The following is a 13,413-nucleotide window of genomic DNA, read 5'->3' as shown; positions in this document are numbered from 1 at the left end:
GGTCCTACCACGTGGCTCTGTCTCCCCGATTCTTCGACTTTAATCGCGGCTCCAGGGCTGGGAACATACTATGGTTACATTTCGAGTACGGTCGAACCTTCGTTACGTGACCTAACCCGGGGTAAATGTGTTTAGATAACAGAATTTTCCATGTAATGAAACAACGAGTGGTTTGAGACTCAATTTTAGTTAACACGTTCCGTACCACGTGTTTCACTTATAAGTATGGCAGTCAATCAGTGTTGGACAGAACCTTATCTGAAGGACACGGCTTACATCTAGAAGTCTCTGTTAATATCAATCAACATTGTTCGATTCTCTTTTATAACAAAATTAAAGGAATATATCCTACATTTAGCAAATTTTTTCCTTTTGAGCCTGAAATCGTTTAAATCATAATTACGATTACGATTGTAATCAAATGTTTCAGAGTTGTGATTACGATTACGATTACAACCTTAATCACAAATTGTTCCATGACTACGATCGTAATCGCAAATTTTTCTCCTATTACGATCGTATTTTCAGGTGTTTTCAGACATAGACATTTTGTACCTAAAAACCGACTTCAGATTCGTGTTCCTCACCCCCCCCCCCCCCCAAATATAGAAAACCATGCTTTCGTCAAAATCAAAAATGAAAAATTTTCAATTGAAATAATTCACGTCAATAGGGTGACTTTTAAAAATTTTTCATTGTGACGAAAGCATTGTTTTCTAAGATTTTTTTGAATGAGGAACACGAATCTGAAGTTGGTTTTGAGGTACAAAATTTCTATGTCTGAAAACACCTGAAAATAGGATCGTAATCGTAATTATGATTACGAACATGTGCTATTTATGAGCGTTCAACGTGACCTTCAAACTACGTGCAAAGTAAATGGTACACGCAGCCATGTCTATTTAACCCTTTGCAGTCAACGACTTTTTCGGCTGCGCGAGGTAGCAGGTTGAGGCGATTTTTACAAATATGTCGAATGTCTTACAGGTGCAACAAAATTATCTTATATACAATTTATCTTACAAAAACGTTATATTTTGATAGTTTATCTATGTTTACACATTTAAGAATTTAACTTTGCTAAATTAAATTCTGTATTTTACTTTGTTATAATAATTTATGAAACATTGGCCAAGATGCATTCTTATCTTATCTGGACATGTATCACAGTAATAAATTGTTTCGTGCCTTCCACCTGGTTTGTTTCGACTAGAACAAACTTTGTAATGTTTCTTTGTTCCAGTAAGAATCACATCGAGCTTTCAATTTAGCCGAATTTCGTAAGAATTCGAGTTCGATCTTAAAACTCGATCACACGGCTGGCGAAAATCTTCTTTCAACTGGTTTGCTAAAATTTTTCGAAATTGCAAATGTATCGATTGGAGGTAACGAAATCTAACATAAAGACCAACTGTCGCCTCTCACTCGCCACTCGACCTACCGTGCGAAACGCCCATGCCGATCGAGAGTCACATCTCGACCGAAAAGGCTGAAAACATATTTTATGACAAATTTAATTCTGTAAAATATATTTCCACTAAAAGAATGAGGCATTAAAAATGCAGTAGAGAACAAACAAAAACAAGCAAATTACTTATTGATGATGTAATGATGTATTGTGTGATAATTAGACTGCGGATCTTTATGCATTTATAGGAAATTTGAATGTGCAAGAAACTACAAAATGCAAGCAATATGCAAGAATATAAAAAAGATTGAAAGTAAAGTTCATATTATAATATTTGCAGAATGAAATAAATTCCTATTTAGATTCAATTTTTGTGGGCACGTTCACGATGATTTTATTTTGCATAAAGATCCGCAGTCTAGCGATAATATATAAATTTTGAGTGGAAACATCAAATAACTTGCACGACAAGTCGGGCAAAAACAACTTGGCACGGAACGTATTAATACTTAAAATAAAATTAATAAAATGAGTACAATTTGTATGTAGATAACTTCAGGTATGGAGTACGAAATAAAAAGGGAACAATAGTGTTCGATAAGATATTTGAGACTTTCACGGTCCTTTCAGTTAGATATTGCAATGTTTCATCAGCATTGCAGCTAGTTTCTTCAGAGTTCAAATGACACCCTGGAATATCATTATGTAAGTGGGACATTTGACCCGCGAAGAAATTAGTTGGAATGCCGATGAAACATGGCAGTTTCTTATCTGAAGTCTTCAATTCTCTTTTATAACAAAATTAAAAGAATACATCCTACATTTGCCAAATTTTTTCCTTTTGAGGCTGAAATCATTTAAGCCTTTCATCGAAAACTGTAAATGCCTTGTAACAAGGTTGACATCTTCGTCACTGTTTCCATCTTGGCCATTATTTAAAACATTTGGCATAATAGCTTCGTCTAGTGTGCTCGATTATTATACTTTCACATTTATACTATTCTATTCCACTAGGCTTATCACAATGCATCCGGGTATTCTGTGTAACACTGCACAGTAAGTTCGTCTAAATCATTTCCACTTAATTCTAGTTTCCAATTTTTGTTTTGCTACTACTTCAGGTACCAAAAGTTTCTCCCATTCTTTTGTCAGTGTTTTGTTATTAACCACTTGCGCTGGAAAGACGTGTCACGCACGTCGTGATGCTTTTATCGCAGAATCGCCAGCGACGTGATATGTACGTCGTCGTGCGATTGTCACAGAAACAAAAACGACATGCATTATATTTGTATAATTTTAAAATCAATCGATGCTCTATATTCCCTTAACAAACTATTCCAAATAAATTAGTCGAAAATAAATTAGTTAGAAAATCTCCCAGCGAGTTACACTGGACCGTTCTGGTACACGCGTCAGTGAATTTTTTGCCAGCGCAAGCGGTTAATACATTCGCGATCACTGACGTGAAGTCACGTCACTTCAAATTCTGTTCCTGGTTGTGACAAAATTATGAAAATATTTTTATTTTATACACTACATATTTACAACATTCATATTTCAAAACATATTTTTTAATTTTTATCTTCGCCCTGACGATACAAATTTTCGATGCCCAGCTTCAGAATTTTATTACTTTCGTCAGTACTCGGCATTAGGAACGTAAAATATCTGTCGGTCGCAAATGTGTTAAAGTTCAACCAGGCATTTAAGCTATTAAAAAAATAGCGATTAAGGTGACACAGCCCAGGCATCTGTACCAAAACAAAAAATAGTAGCTTCGGTCGAGTTTCCCTTCGAATCTTCTCTAACTTTTAACCGAAAGGTTTTCTTATATCGACGATAGTTTGGGTATTATCACTCTGTAAACCCTTGTCGACTAGAAAACAATGCTTTTTACCATTTCTGCCAAAACGCCGTGGAATGAAGAGTCGATAGCGTGTTCCCAGCCCAACCCTCTCACATCTGTCCAAGCCTCGGAGACCTTTCAAAGTTTTCGAACGGTTCGACGTTCAACGACGCTCGCTAGAACCCGATGAGACTTCGAACGGATGATATCCGTCCGTTTCTCTCTATCTCGTGACCGCTCAGGGCGGAGAGTACATAGAGAAAAATTCTGCGAATACTGGTAACTCGTTCGAAGGCTGAGCCAAAGAAAGGAGGTCGAGGATTGCTGACGGGGCACCGATATTAATCCCAAGAGCCTGAAATTAATTGGCAATGGCGATTTCATTCGGCCGACAGAGACGCAAACGGGGAGATACCTGTTATCCCATTCGCAACGACGACGACAGTAACGTGGTGGCAACTCCTTCTGCGAAATGACTTCTCGAGATTACCGCTGGCAAATGGAAAGAGGGCTACGCTCGGATCAAATGATGTTATTAATACGGTAGAACCTCGATTATCCGAATTAATCAAGGGACCTGGAGACATAAAATACCGTAATGAAAGGTAGCGCAACATAACATGCCACAATACAGGGTGAGACGGCTAACTCTACCATCCTAAATAACTTTTAAACAAATTTTTGTAAAAAAGTATATAAAAGTTGCATCGTTTCGAGGCGGACATAGGATCTATGAATTGTTTCAACACCAACATTGTTTTTAATGGAGATATCAGGATCACCTTCGATTTTTTAAATAGACTACCAACATTTTCATTTCACAATTCGATAAAGAATTGAATTCTGAATAACAAAGTATTGGGGTTTATCAGACCTACAGTTAATATTTACGAAGGTATGGATAAATAAAGTTTAAATAGCTTAGGTTGAAGTATAATAAACGACTCTTCCAAAGTTTATTTTCTACAGCTAGTTACCAATATACATTTGTTGTTACATTTTTCAAGTCGACTTTGTAACGAATGACGTACTTTGAAGGTGTCGTTTATTATACCACAACTTTAAATTTATTCATTTATGTCTTCAAAAGTATAAACTCTGGGTATGATAAACCCCAATACTTTTTTATTCGGAATTTGATTCTTTATCGAACTATGAAATAAAAAGTTTGACGTTCCATTTAAAGGGGTATTATCGTCTAGAAGTTTGTTTTTTCAGTAATTTTTAGGAATTAATTTTGCGAAAACTATCAAACCTACAGTACCAGGGTTTTTTATGCATAATAAAACACTTTTCAACTAACAACACAAATTTGTATGAAATACTTGATTGAAATCTATACAAGTTATGCGCTGTTATGCAGGTTGTGGCATGAGACGGTCGTTCAATCAGGTGCACAGGCTGTGGCGGTTTTAGTCATCTGAGACAGAAAAACAAATTTTTTTTTCAATCTATATGAATGTAGTTATCGTCTGAACTAGAATTAAGTAAGTACTAAATTTTGTATCGGAATCGCAGCTGTTTGAAAATTAAGGTTTAATTTTCCCGAAAAATTGTCAACTAAAATATGAGAGCAGGGCTAAAATATTCAAGCTACAGGTATAATTCTAGTTCAGACCATAGGTGATGGTGCCCTCGAAATGTGTATAAAACCAGAAGTCAGTCGGTCCAATAGTTTTTGAGAAAAACGTGCGCCCGACTTGAAAAATGTCGTTTCGAGAAAAACGCGCTTAAAGTTTGCTATACATTTAGCACTAATACTGGTGAACAACCTTTAAGCCTCTGTAATTATGAGAGCTTTACGAATTTCAAATTAATATTTTAGATGCACTTTCTCAAAACCCCAAATGATAAGAAAATGCAAAAAAAAAAATCGAATTCTTGAAGTTTCTAGACGATAATACCCGCTTAAAAAACCATCGGTAACCTTGATGTCTCCGTGAAAAACAATACACGTGATAAAACAATTCATAGATATTATGTCTCCCTTGAGATGATGCATCTTTTGTATAAAGATAATTTGTGTACAATAATTTATTTAAAAGTTATTTACACAACTTAAGGAGGCCACCACATTAGGAGGCCAAATATGAAGTGTTTTTCTTGATTGTCATTTTTACAAAGAAAAATTTGTTTAATTTTCGTTTAACTTTGAGAATATTTTAAAGTATGTTTTAAAGTACATTTGGTATTATTCTTCACTTCATTCCACACAGAAATCTTTGCGATATCAGCTATTCTCTACAGCAAGTTTTTGCCCAACTGTTCTATCGAGGAGAATCCTAGAGATCACTTTTTTTCTTTACATTATTAACGTATTTTCTAGAAATATAAATAAAACTATGTTTAACAAAATTACAATTTGAAATTTTTGAAGTGTATAAAGAAAAAGCATCAATTTTTACCATTTCTTGTGCAGCTTTCTGCAACAAACAACATACTTGAAATAATTATATGATTCCAATTTTTAGTTCATATTTGAGGCATTGAAATCAAGTAAATAATGATCGATACTAGTTTTAGTTTAACTAAATCAATTCCTTTATTGCTGGGATGAAAATTTGTCCAAATCATACGCGAAACTTATTATTGTCGATTGATTTCTGGATGTAACAGACAGAGCATTCGTGTTAACATGCTTCGAAGCATTTAGGGTTTTTGCTTTTATCTATTATCGTAATAGGTACAAATAAATGTTCCGATGATGAAGAGTCCCAATAACAGAGGATTGTAATAATAGAGAATTCCATAAATGATGAACGATATCGTTCGAACCCCTCAAACACATTCTTCTCATCTGCCAACTACGCTTGAAATAGTAATAGTTCCTCAAAATGAACGATAATGCCACAACGAAGATTACCAATAAGTCGTCAGTTGCGAATGGGCCTAACGAACCGTCCCGTCGTGACAAAAGTTGCGTCTTTGTCCAGCTAAATATTCGATCGAACGGGACGCAGCGACACCTTCGAAGACACAAAGTATCTTGCGATGTACACGTATTATCCTCCCACATGTGGCGTATCAGTAATTACAGTAGAGCATCGTCGTCAACCCTGACTTTATCGTGTCCGCTCCCGCCGTCAATGCAAAATTGGTAGAACTGTTTGGTATCCCGTAAAGCACGCTCGAAAGTTACGTATTATCTTATTGGCTCTAGCACCAGCGACAAATGTATGCTGTGTCGCGCGCGCCTGTATTGTTGGTTGTCGTGGTTGGTGCACAAGTTTGTTCACTATTAAGCTACAACTATTAAGTTAAAAAACGCGATGGGCCAAGTTTCGAGTGAGGAATTCAAATGGCATATCCCTCGAAGGCGTAGGATAAGTCCTTGAAAGACATGCCCAACCTTTAGGGAAACGTCGAGGACTGGCGTGGGATAAAATACCCACCCTAATTGCATACAATTGCCTTCGAGAGTCCAAAGTTTGATTCGAATCCGAAATCAGTAACGGAATTTTGTTCAAAGTCTCGCAGTCTCAATCATAGGCAAAAATTCGTTTCCGAATGAGAAATTGTAGTAACGTTTACGATTCCCGCAGATCGATTGCACGGAGAAAGTGGTTACATGAGTAGTCCTGAACGAGGCGGAGGTGTCGGCTCTGGAACAGGAAGATACCCTCCCGGACCTTACAGCGCCAGCAGCAGCTACGAAGACCCCTACTACTCGCAGTATTCGGGAACCGTGACGCCTGTCATCGACGAGGAAGCCAGGTAACCGGTGTTCCACGATCACCGCGTTCTCTCTTAACGTTTTCTCGCGCGCGTTTACCTTGTACCTACCTCGTTAATCTACCCTAATTCGACGGTAATCGACCGATTCGCAGCGAGCGAGTCTCTTCGGTAACGATTTCACGCTTTGACGAATTTCCTCGCGAACAGTCTCTTTCGACAGCCATTCAACGACCCGTGGCTTTTATCCACGAGAGGGAAGTATGCCCTGTCGACGAAAAGGGGTCACAGAAATTCGATTAAATCATAATCGCGAGACGATGTTGACGCTCCGTCGACCGAATTCCTTCGACTACCGCGGAGAACTTTATTCCAGGTATCGGGAAGGTTAACGATTCCTGTTTCGTTAATATTTTTGAGCGATTAAGAATGGCAGATGTATGGACAAGATATGGTGGGAAATAAGAAGTGTGATATTAGGGTGAAGTAAATGTTTTTTCCGACTTTTCTTCCTTCTTTCTATGATATCTTTCAACAAATGTTAAACTAACTAGAAATGTTCTAAGTTTTATGTACTACATGCCATTTTAGGTGGATTTCAGAGGGGTTAAAAACTGGCTTTTTCAAGTATCAACCATGAAGAACCGAGCTGTGGAAGTCTCGAATAAGTTAACATCCTTGCCGATTGACTATTTCGAGCTATAACCGCTCTGCGCGGCCAATTATTTTTTCGCAGTTAAAAATAAAATGAAAACGTCTGATTAAACTTCAGTGTACCTTCTGTATTGATTTATTACGAGTCTAAATTGATCTTACTGTTAATATTTTAATTATTTTTGATAATGATATAATATATAACTACCCATTAAGTTATGCCACCATTTTTTAGGTATTTCCGGTAGTGCAATTTATAAATGTTTTAGACAAAAGTTTATCAGTTCTTAGTGAGCTACATGTTCGAATATTTTTAAATTAAAAGAAATATATTTTTCGTAAAATATAAAGATCACCTTGACTTTTTTAAATGGCACTATATGTTTTGTATGTCATAGAGTCGTTGCTGATGTCGAGACGAATTCAACGGTGTATTATACTATGAACTTGAACATTTTGTGAAAACTTATCTAATTTTAATGAAAAATTATTTCTTACAAAATAAATCAGGTTCGCCGATATAATTAGCATATTTAACGATATGCAAGTCGAAATATGCTTCGTATACTGTTTAACAAAAGCCTCTGTAATTCCGTAAATTTTACGATTTTCGACAAATCCTTTTACAGAATATTTTTAAATAATCTAAATATTCTAAACATAATTTTTTTGAACCGGTCAAACTAGGACATTCCCTTAAAGAACAGTAGTGTCGTAATATGTTCAAGTTACAGTCTTACGTCCGCTGATTAGCAACTCTGTGCCGCAACGCGTCGTGCCAGGGAGAACAGGAATAGTAACGAGATCAACGAGTGCTGCGAACGTAACAGCAGGAAATTTTACTATTTGCCTACTCGAACGTGTCATTCGTGTATTGTGCAACGGAAAGTCGAAGAAATTTGTCGATGGAAGCGTCAATGGGATAACGTAGTCGCGTCTTTACGCTCGACTCGCTGCCGCGTGTATCCGTGGATAGCTGATATCGCGGATTCGTGTATCTCTGTTGTGGGTGGTGCAGCGATACGGAGCTGTTGGAGGAATCGTACAGCTTATACGGCGTGAAACCGCCAGGCCGTCCGCCGTCTGGTCCACCGCGATCCCCGTTTCCTCCAGGGGCGCCACCACCTCTGCCACCCGGTGGTCAGACCTACGACGCTACTCGGTACCGAGCAATCTTGTATTCACTTGGATAGAGCCGCGACCATAGAGTGATCCGCCAACGAACCGGACAGCTATGCAAATAATTACTCTCTTAAAAATTGAAATTTATTATTGGATTAATGTTCAGGCAGTTGGTACAAGTATTATTATTTGAAGTGATATACGTTTTAAGCCGATCGCACACGGACGCAACCGATCAGTTTCAAACCACACTGAAACTATGTATGTAGTTGCATGCGAACGTGGATCTAGGTAAAACAAAGATAGTGGAGCAGGTAAAACAAAGAGCGCAAACGGTTTGCAACACTAATTTCAAATCGGTTGCGCCGTATGCGATCGTTTTCTTTAAGGGGTGCAAAATTATAAACTAGAACAGGGATGGACTCGTCGACTCGCGAGCTAATATTAACGAGAATGGGCAAATTTTGTTCGAATAATGGATAACGAATGGAAACGTGAAGCAGTTCACTCGCGAAGTTTATTCTATCGAGCTCATCCTCGATCTAGAACAATCGTTCAGAAATTAGACTCATAGTCAAAGAGTTAAAATGTATGACTAGGGTGAGATGTGGAAATTTGATAGGGGGAAGCAAGTACTAGCTAAGGGAGGAAGGCAGAAGGTGCGAACTGTGCAAGCTTCGAGTAGGGATACTACGATATTACGAAAAGGTAACAGATTGGGTACGAAAGACGGAAAAAGAACAAAAAACAAGGGAAGAAAAGCCAGACTAATAGATAGCGTATAGTATGATGTGTGTTTTATTGTTGTCTTTATTATTAAGTCTCTTATTAGGTGCACTTATAGAATAAGGGTGTGCAAGAATATACGACAAGGAGATTACGGATTTTAGAGAGAAATTATAACCAAGTCATATCATAGCTGAAAAGTCGAAATATATATTATACTACACAATTAAGTATAGAGTTACAATTATACCTAAATTACCTACCTAGATTGTATGATTGTTCCAAATTGTAATCTTGTGTACCGAAAGAGACTTAAACCAAAAATTAAAACGTACATTATTATGAATAGTAATGCTTGTACCAACTGGCTGCGTATTTAGTCCGGGATTAAAGACACTGTATTATTATTACCGTCACTCTTTATTTTTCTTCAGCTCGAATGGTTAGCAAATGTGGAATTGAAAACCGGTTAACTAAACTTCAAAGCAATGCCGCGCATGACGGTGTGACTGTCATTAATGCAAACTGAAATCCTGTTTATTTTTCATTGTATCTCTGTGAAAGTATTTTCGATGTATTGGTAAGATTTTTTAATGTTTTTAATTATACGTAGTTGAAAGTTGTTCAGAAATAAAATAGTTTTTTAAAAATAGTGCGAATGTAACGATCGAATAAATTTTAAGCGAAGTAGTTTCAATTTCATCTGAAAAATTTCATCAATCGATTAATGTTACTTTCATAAATGTATAATTAGAAACAAAATATTTTAAGTTGCATTAGTATTAGCACACCGATACACGTTTGGTAGTTCTTTGAGGTTACAACCACTTACTCGCTATATTCGCTGTCCACATCGAGCAGTTCATTTGGTTCAGCCAATTGCAACAAAAAATTCTTTACCTACCCTCGGTAAAAGAAAATTGGATTAAAGAAAAAAGTCGCGACTTTCAATCTTTAAGAGAAGAATTACTGTAATGCGTTCAATGGAAGATATTAATACGTGCCATTCGACGAAAATATGGTGTGCCATAAGTATCCTCTTTTTGAATGACTGAACGTTAAGTAGTATTACCGATGCTGTGCAGGGTAAATGCGCAGAATTACTATGGGAACGCAGAACACGTAATAGAACTGATCAAACTTTAAGAAACGTAGATACATTTTATTTGGATTACATGTATTAACATATTGACTAAGTAATAGTTTAATTCTTATATTGAAAACTAATTCCTAAACATGAAATATTGCATAGCTAATGGCAAATTATTATTATTATTATGATTATTTTATAAAGCTCATTGAGACTCGCAACTAGATAGGATATACATTGTGAAATATTTCTATTGCATAGTGATTCTGCGCTGCTCCAAAGTTTATAAGAAAAGGGATGCGTTTAGCATATTATATTCTAATCCTATGACATGAATTAATATCACCCGATGTTCAAGTGACAAGACTTCGTGTAAACAAAACCATATAATTGCAACAAGCTCGAAATGGAAGAACTACCATCTCAAATACAAGTTATACAAGTTACTATTTGCATCTACATATATGTACATAGCAATGTACCATTTTATGGTTCTGCAGTGAAAAGGTAAATAAGAGGAAATAAAAATAAAAGTACAAAAGGCCTCTTTTTTAACATTTGGACGTATCACGTGAAATTGCCGATATTCAATCATCTGAATATTCCTCCATCGAGAAACAGTAATTGGAGAAGCACTTTAAACAATTTAAAAGCACCGAATTTTGTGAATATTGACAATATCGTTTATCCCAACTGATTGAATAAAATTGAATTTTGTGAAAATACGGTATTACCATTTTATCCGACGAAAACATTAATTTCACGTGACATAAAATCCCAGTAAACGAGGAAGGAGTTCATTAAAAAGGGAATTTAAATAATTAATAAGATAAATTTAATGGAGATCTATCGTCGTTCAAATTAATACTTATAGCATTATTTTCCATAATATATTACTCTGTTCTGATGTGTTAAAATTGCATTACGCACGGATTGAGGTTGGAAAATCCTGCTGATTAAGAGTTGTTGGAAAAATGTATAGGAAGAGACGGTATTAAATGAATTATTCATTTTCAATGTTTAACTGAAATTAATTATTGAAAGCAGCGATAAATATTGTTAGTTCCCTTCGAAGCTTAAACATTTACAATTTTTGTAAAGAATGGTTTGACATCGGTTTAATCATTAGTCAAGCCTTTTCATGCTTCATCTCAGTATGGCGTCGGAGCAACGAATATAAAGGATTTTGTAAAAGTGTCTTTAGGACTTTCTTTTATTAATATTAAAATGTAGAACTCGTTTTGATTTAACAATTAGTGAATCTAAATTGTGAATAATAATAGTGAATCTAAACCAACGAATATAAAGGATTCTGTAAAAATGTCTTTAGGACTTTCTTTTATTAATATTAAAATGTAGAACTCGTTTTAAATTAATAATTAGTGAATCTAAATTGTGAATAATAATAGTGAATCTAAACCAACGAATATAAAGGATTTTGTAAAAATGTCTATAGGACTTTCTTTTTTAATATTAAACTGTAAAACTCGTTTTAATTTAATATTTAGTAAATCTAAATATTTCAACTTTATAAATATAAAGTTAACTGTGAAAAACACTGATAATTGTATCTCAAACACGCAGAATATAAAAAAGATTGACAGATACATACGTCCATAGTCCACATGCATCATTTTCTTTATAACACTGTATCTTTCATTCATAATACTTAAGGGATTAAGAAACAAAATCAGAGAGCTCCTTTTGAATCCTCTTTACTTCTGTCTAGAGATGCAAGGGTTCAATGCAATTCTCTCAGAGTATATGGTTTTGTTCGCACGAAGTCCTTCTGTGAGTTGAACGGACTGTAGATCAAATTGCGCTTGCGAATGAGTCGTCAATAAAATTCCACGACTACCGTTCGCGGGGAGTTCCGAGAAGGATGGAACCGATACGCAGGACCGAATTAAAACATGGGCTTTGGGGGCTACAGCTCAGAGGCCTCTACCAACTTGACAACTTGCAGTTTACTAATGTTTTCCAGAAACATGTTTCCAAAAAATTACACCAAGCAAATGTCTGAATTTTAATTATTGTTAGCCCAGTTAATTATTTTTTAATTGAGTAGAAACGATATTATTATAATCACCGTATATTTTAACACACCAAATTAAGAGTTTATAAGGTGACGTTTAATTAACATAAGTTACGTATTTCGTAACATCTAATTTAATGGGTGTTGTATCATAAAATTGTTGGCGTTTCATCGAGGGATCCGATAGTTTCTAATTGCCTTTGTAATTTGTCTTTCTAATCGAAGACTGTGGTACGAAAACCGGTTACACCCAGAAATGAAGATATTTCAGAACATATAAAAAGAAGCGCGTTATTCTTCTCAATTAGCAGAATACTTCCTAATCTAGAGATGACCAAAAGTGGAGCTGACCGATTTTCCACCAAAGTCTTCAATTAGCTTTAAACTCTAACATTGAATAGTGACGTAGTTGAACTGCCTTTCGCAGTTAGATCACAGATCCCTTATAGAGGAAGCAACCGCAACATCTAGACTAAAACTGCTAAACTAATGTAATTCAAGATTACTGGATTAGATATACTTAGGGATCTATAGTTGCCTCTCACCTATAGATTTTACTTTATTTCTTCACATGTAAAACAAGATTATCGACACGCTTTAAGGCGTCTGGCCATCCTGAGCGCTCGCCAGATGGGTACTATTCTTAAAAAATTCATAAATGCGAAAGTATAGAAAAAAATATTTTTATGTTTTGACACATACTAAAAAACGGTTTAATGAACACATGAAAAATTTTTTGAGATAACAAAATAAAAATGGCGGCGATTCGAAAATTTTGATGAAGGCCTTCGGCACGAAACGCGCGTGGGCTGTACCATCATTATATTCTTTAGGCTGCATCCGAAAAAGAAAAAAAAAAT

General features: G+C 35.8%; 1 protein-coding gene across 3 annotated transcripts in view; it reads left to right on the top strand.

Annotated features, from left to right (window-relative positions):
* The window catches only part of LOC128878711 (uncharacterized), a 298,863-nt gene that overhangs the window by 234,033 nt on the left and 51,417 nt on the right, over positions 1-13,413 (top strand). For 2 of the 3 annotated variants that reach the window (XM_054127156.1, XM_054127153.1), the window contains exons 12-13: positions 6,797-6,968; positions 8,599-8,742. In XM_054127156.1, coding sequence (XP_053983131.1) covers positions 6,797-6,968; positions 8,599-8,742 — 316 coding nt within the window. The remainder of the gene's footprint in view (positions 1-6,796; positions 6,969-8,598; positions 8,743-13,413) is intronic. The other variant, XM_054127154.1, reaches the window with a different exon arrangement.

The sequence above is a fragment of the Hylaeus volcanicus genome, chromosome 6 (assembly GCF_026283585.1).
Source record: "Hylaeus volcanicus isolate JK05 chromosome 6, UHH_iyHylVolc1.0_haploid, whole genome shotgun sequence".
Classification (NCBI taxonomy): domain Eukaryota; kingdom Metazoa; phylum Arthropoda; class Insecta; order Hymenoptera; family Colletidae; genus Hylaeus; species Hylaeus volcanicus.
This window is presented reverse-complemented; position numbering and strand designations above follow the sequence as displayed.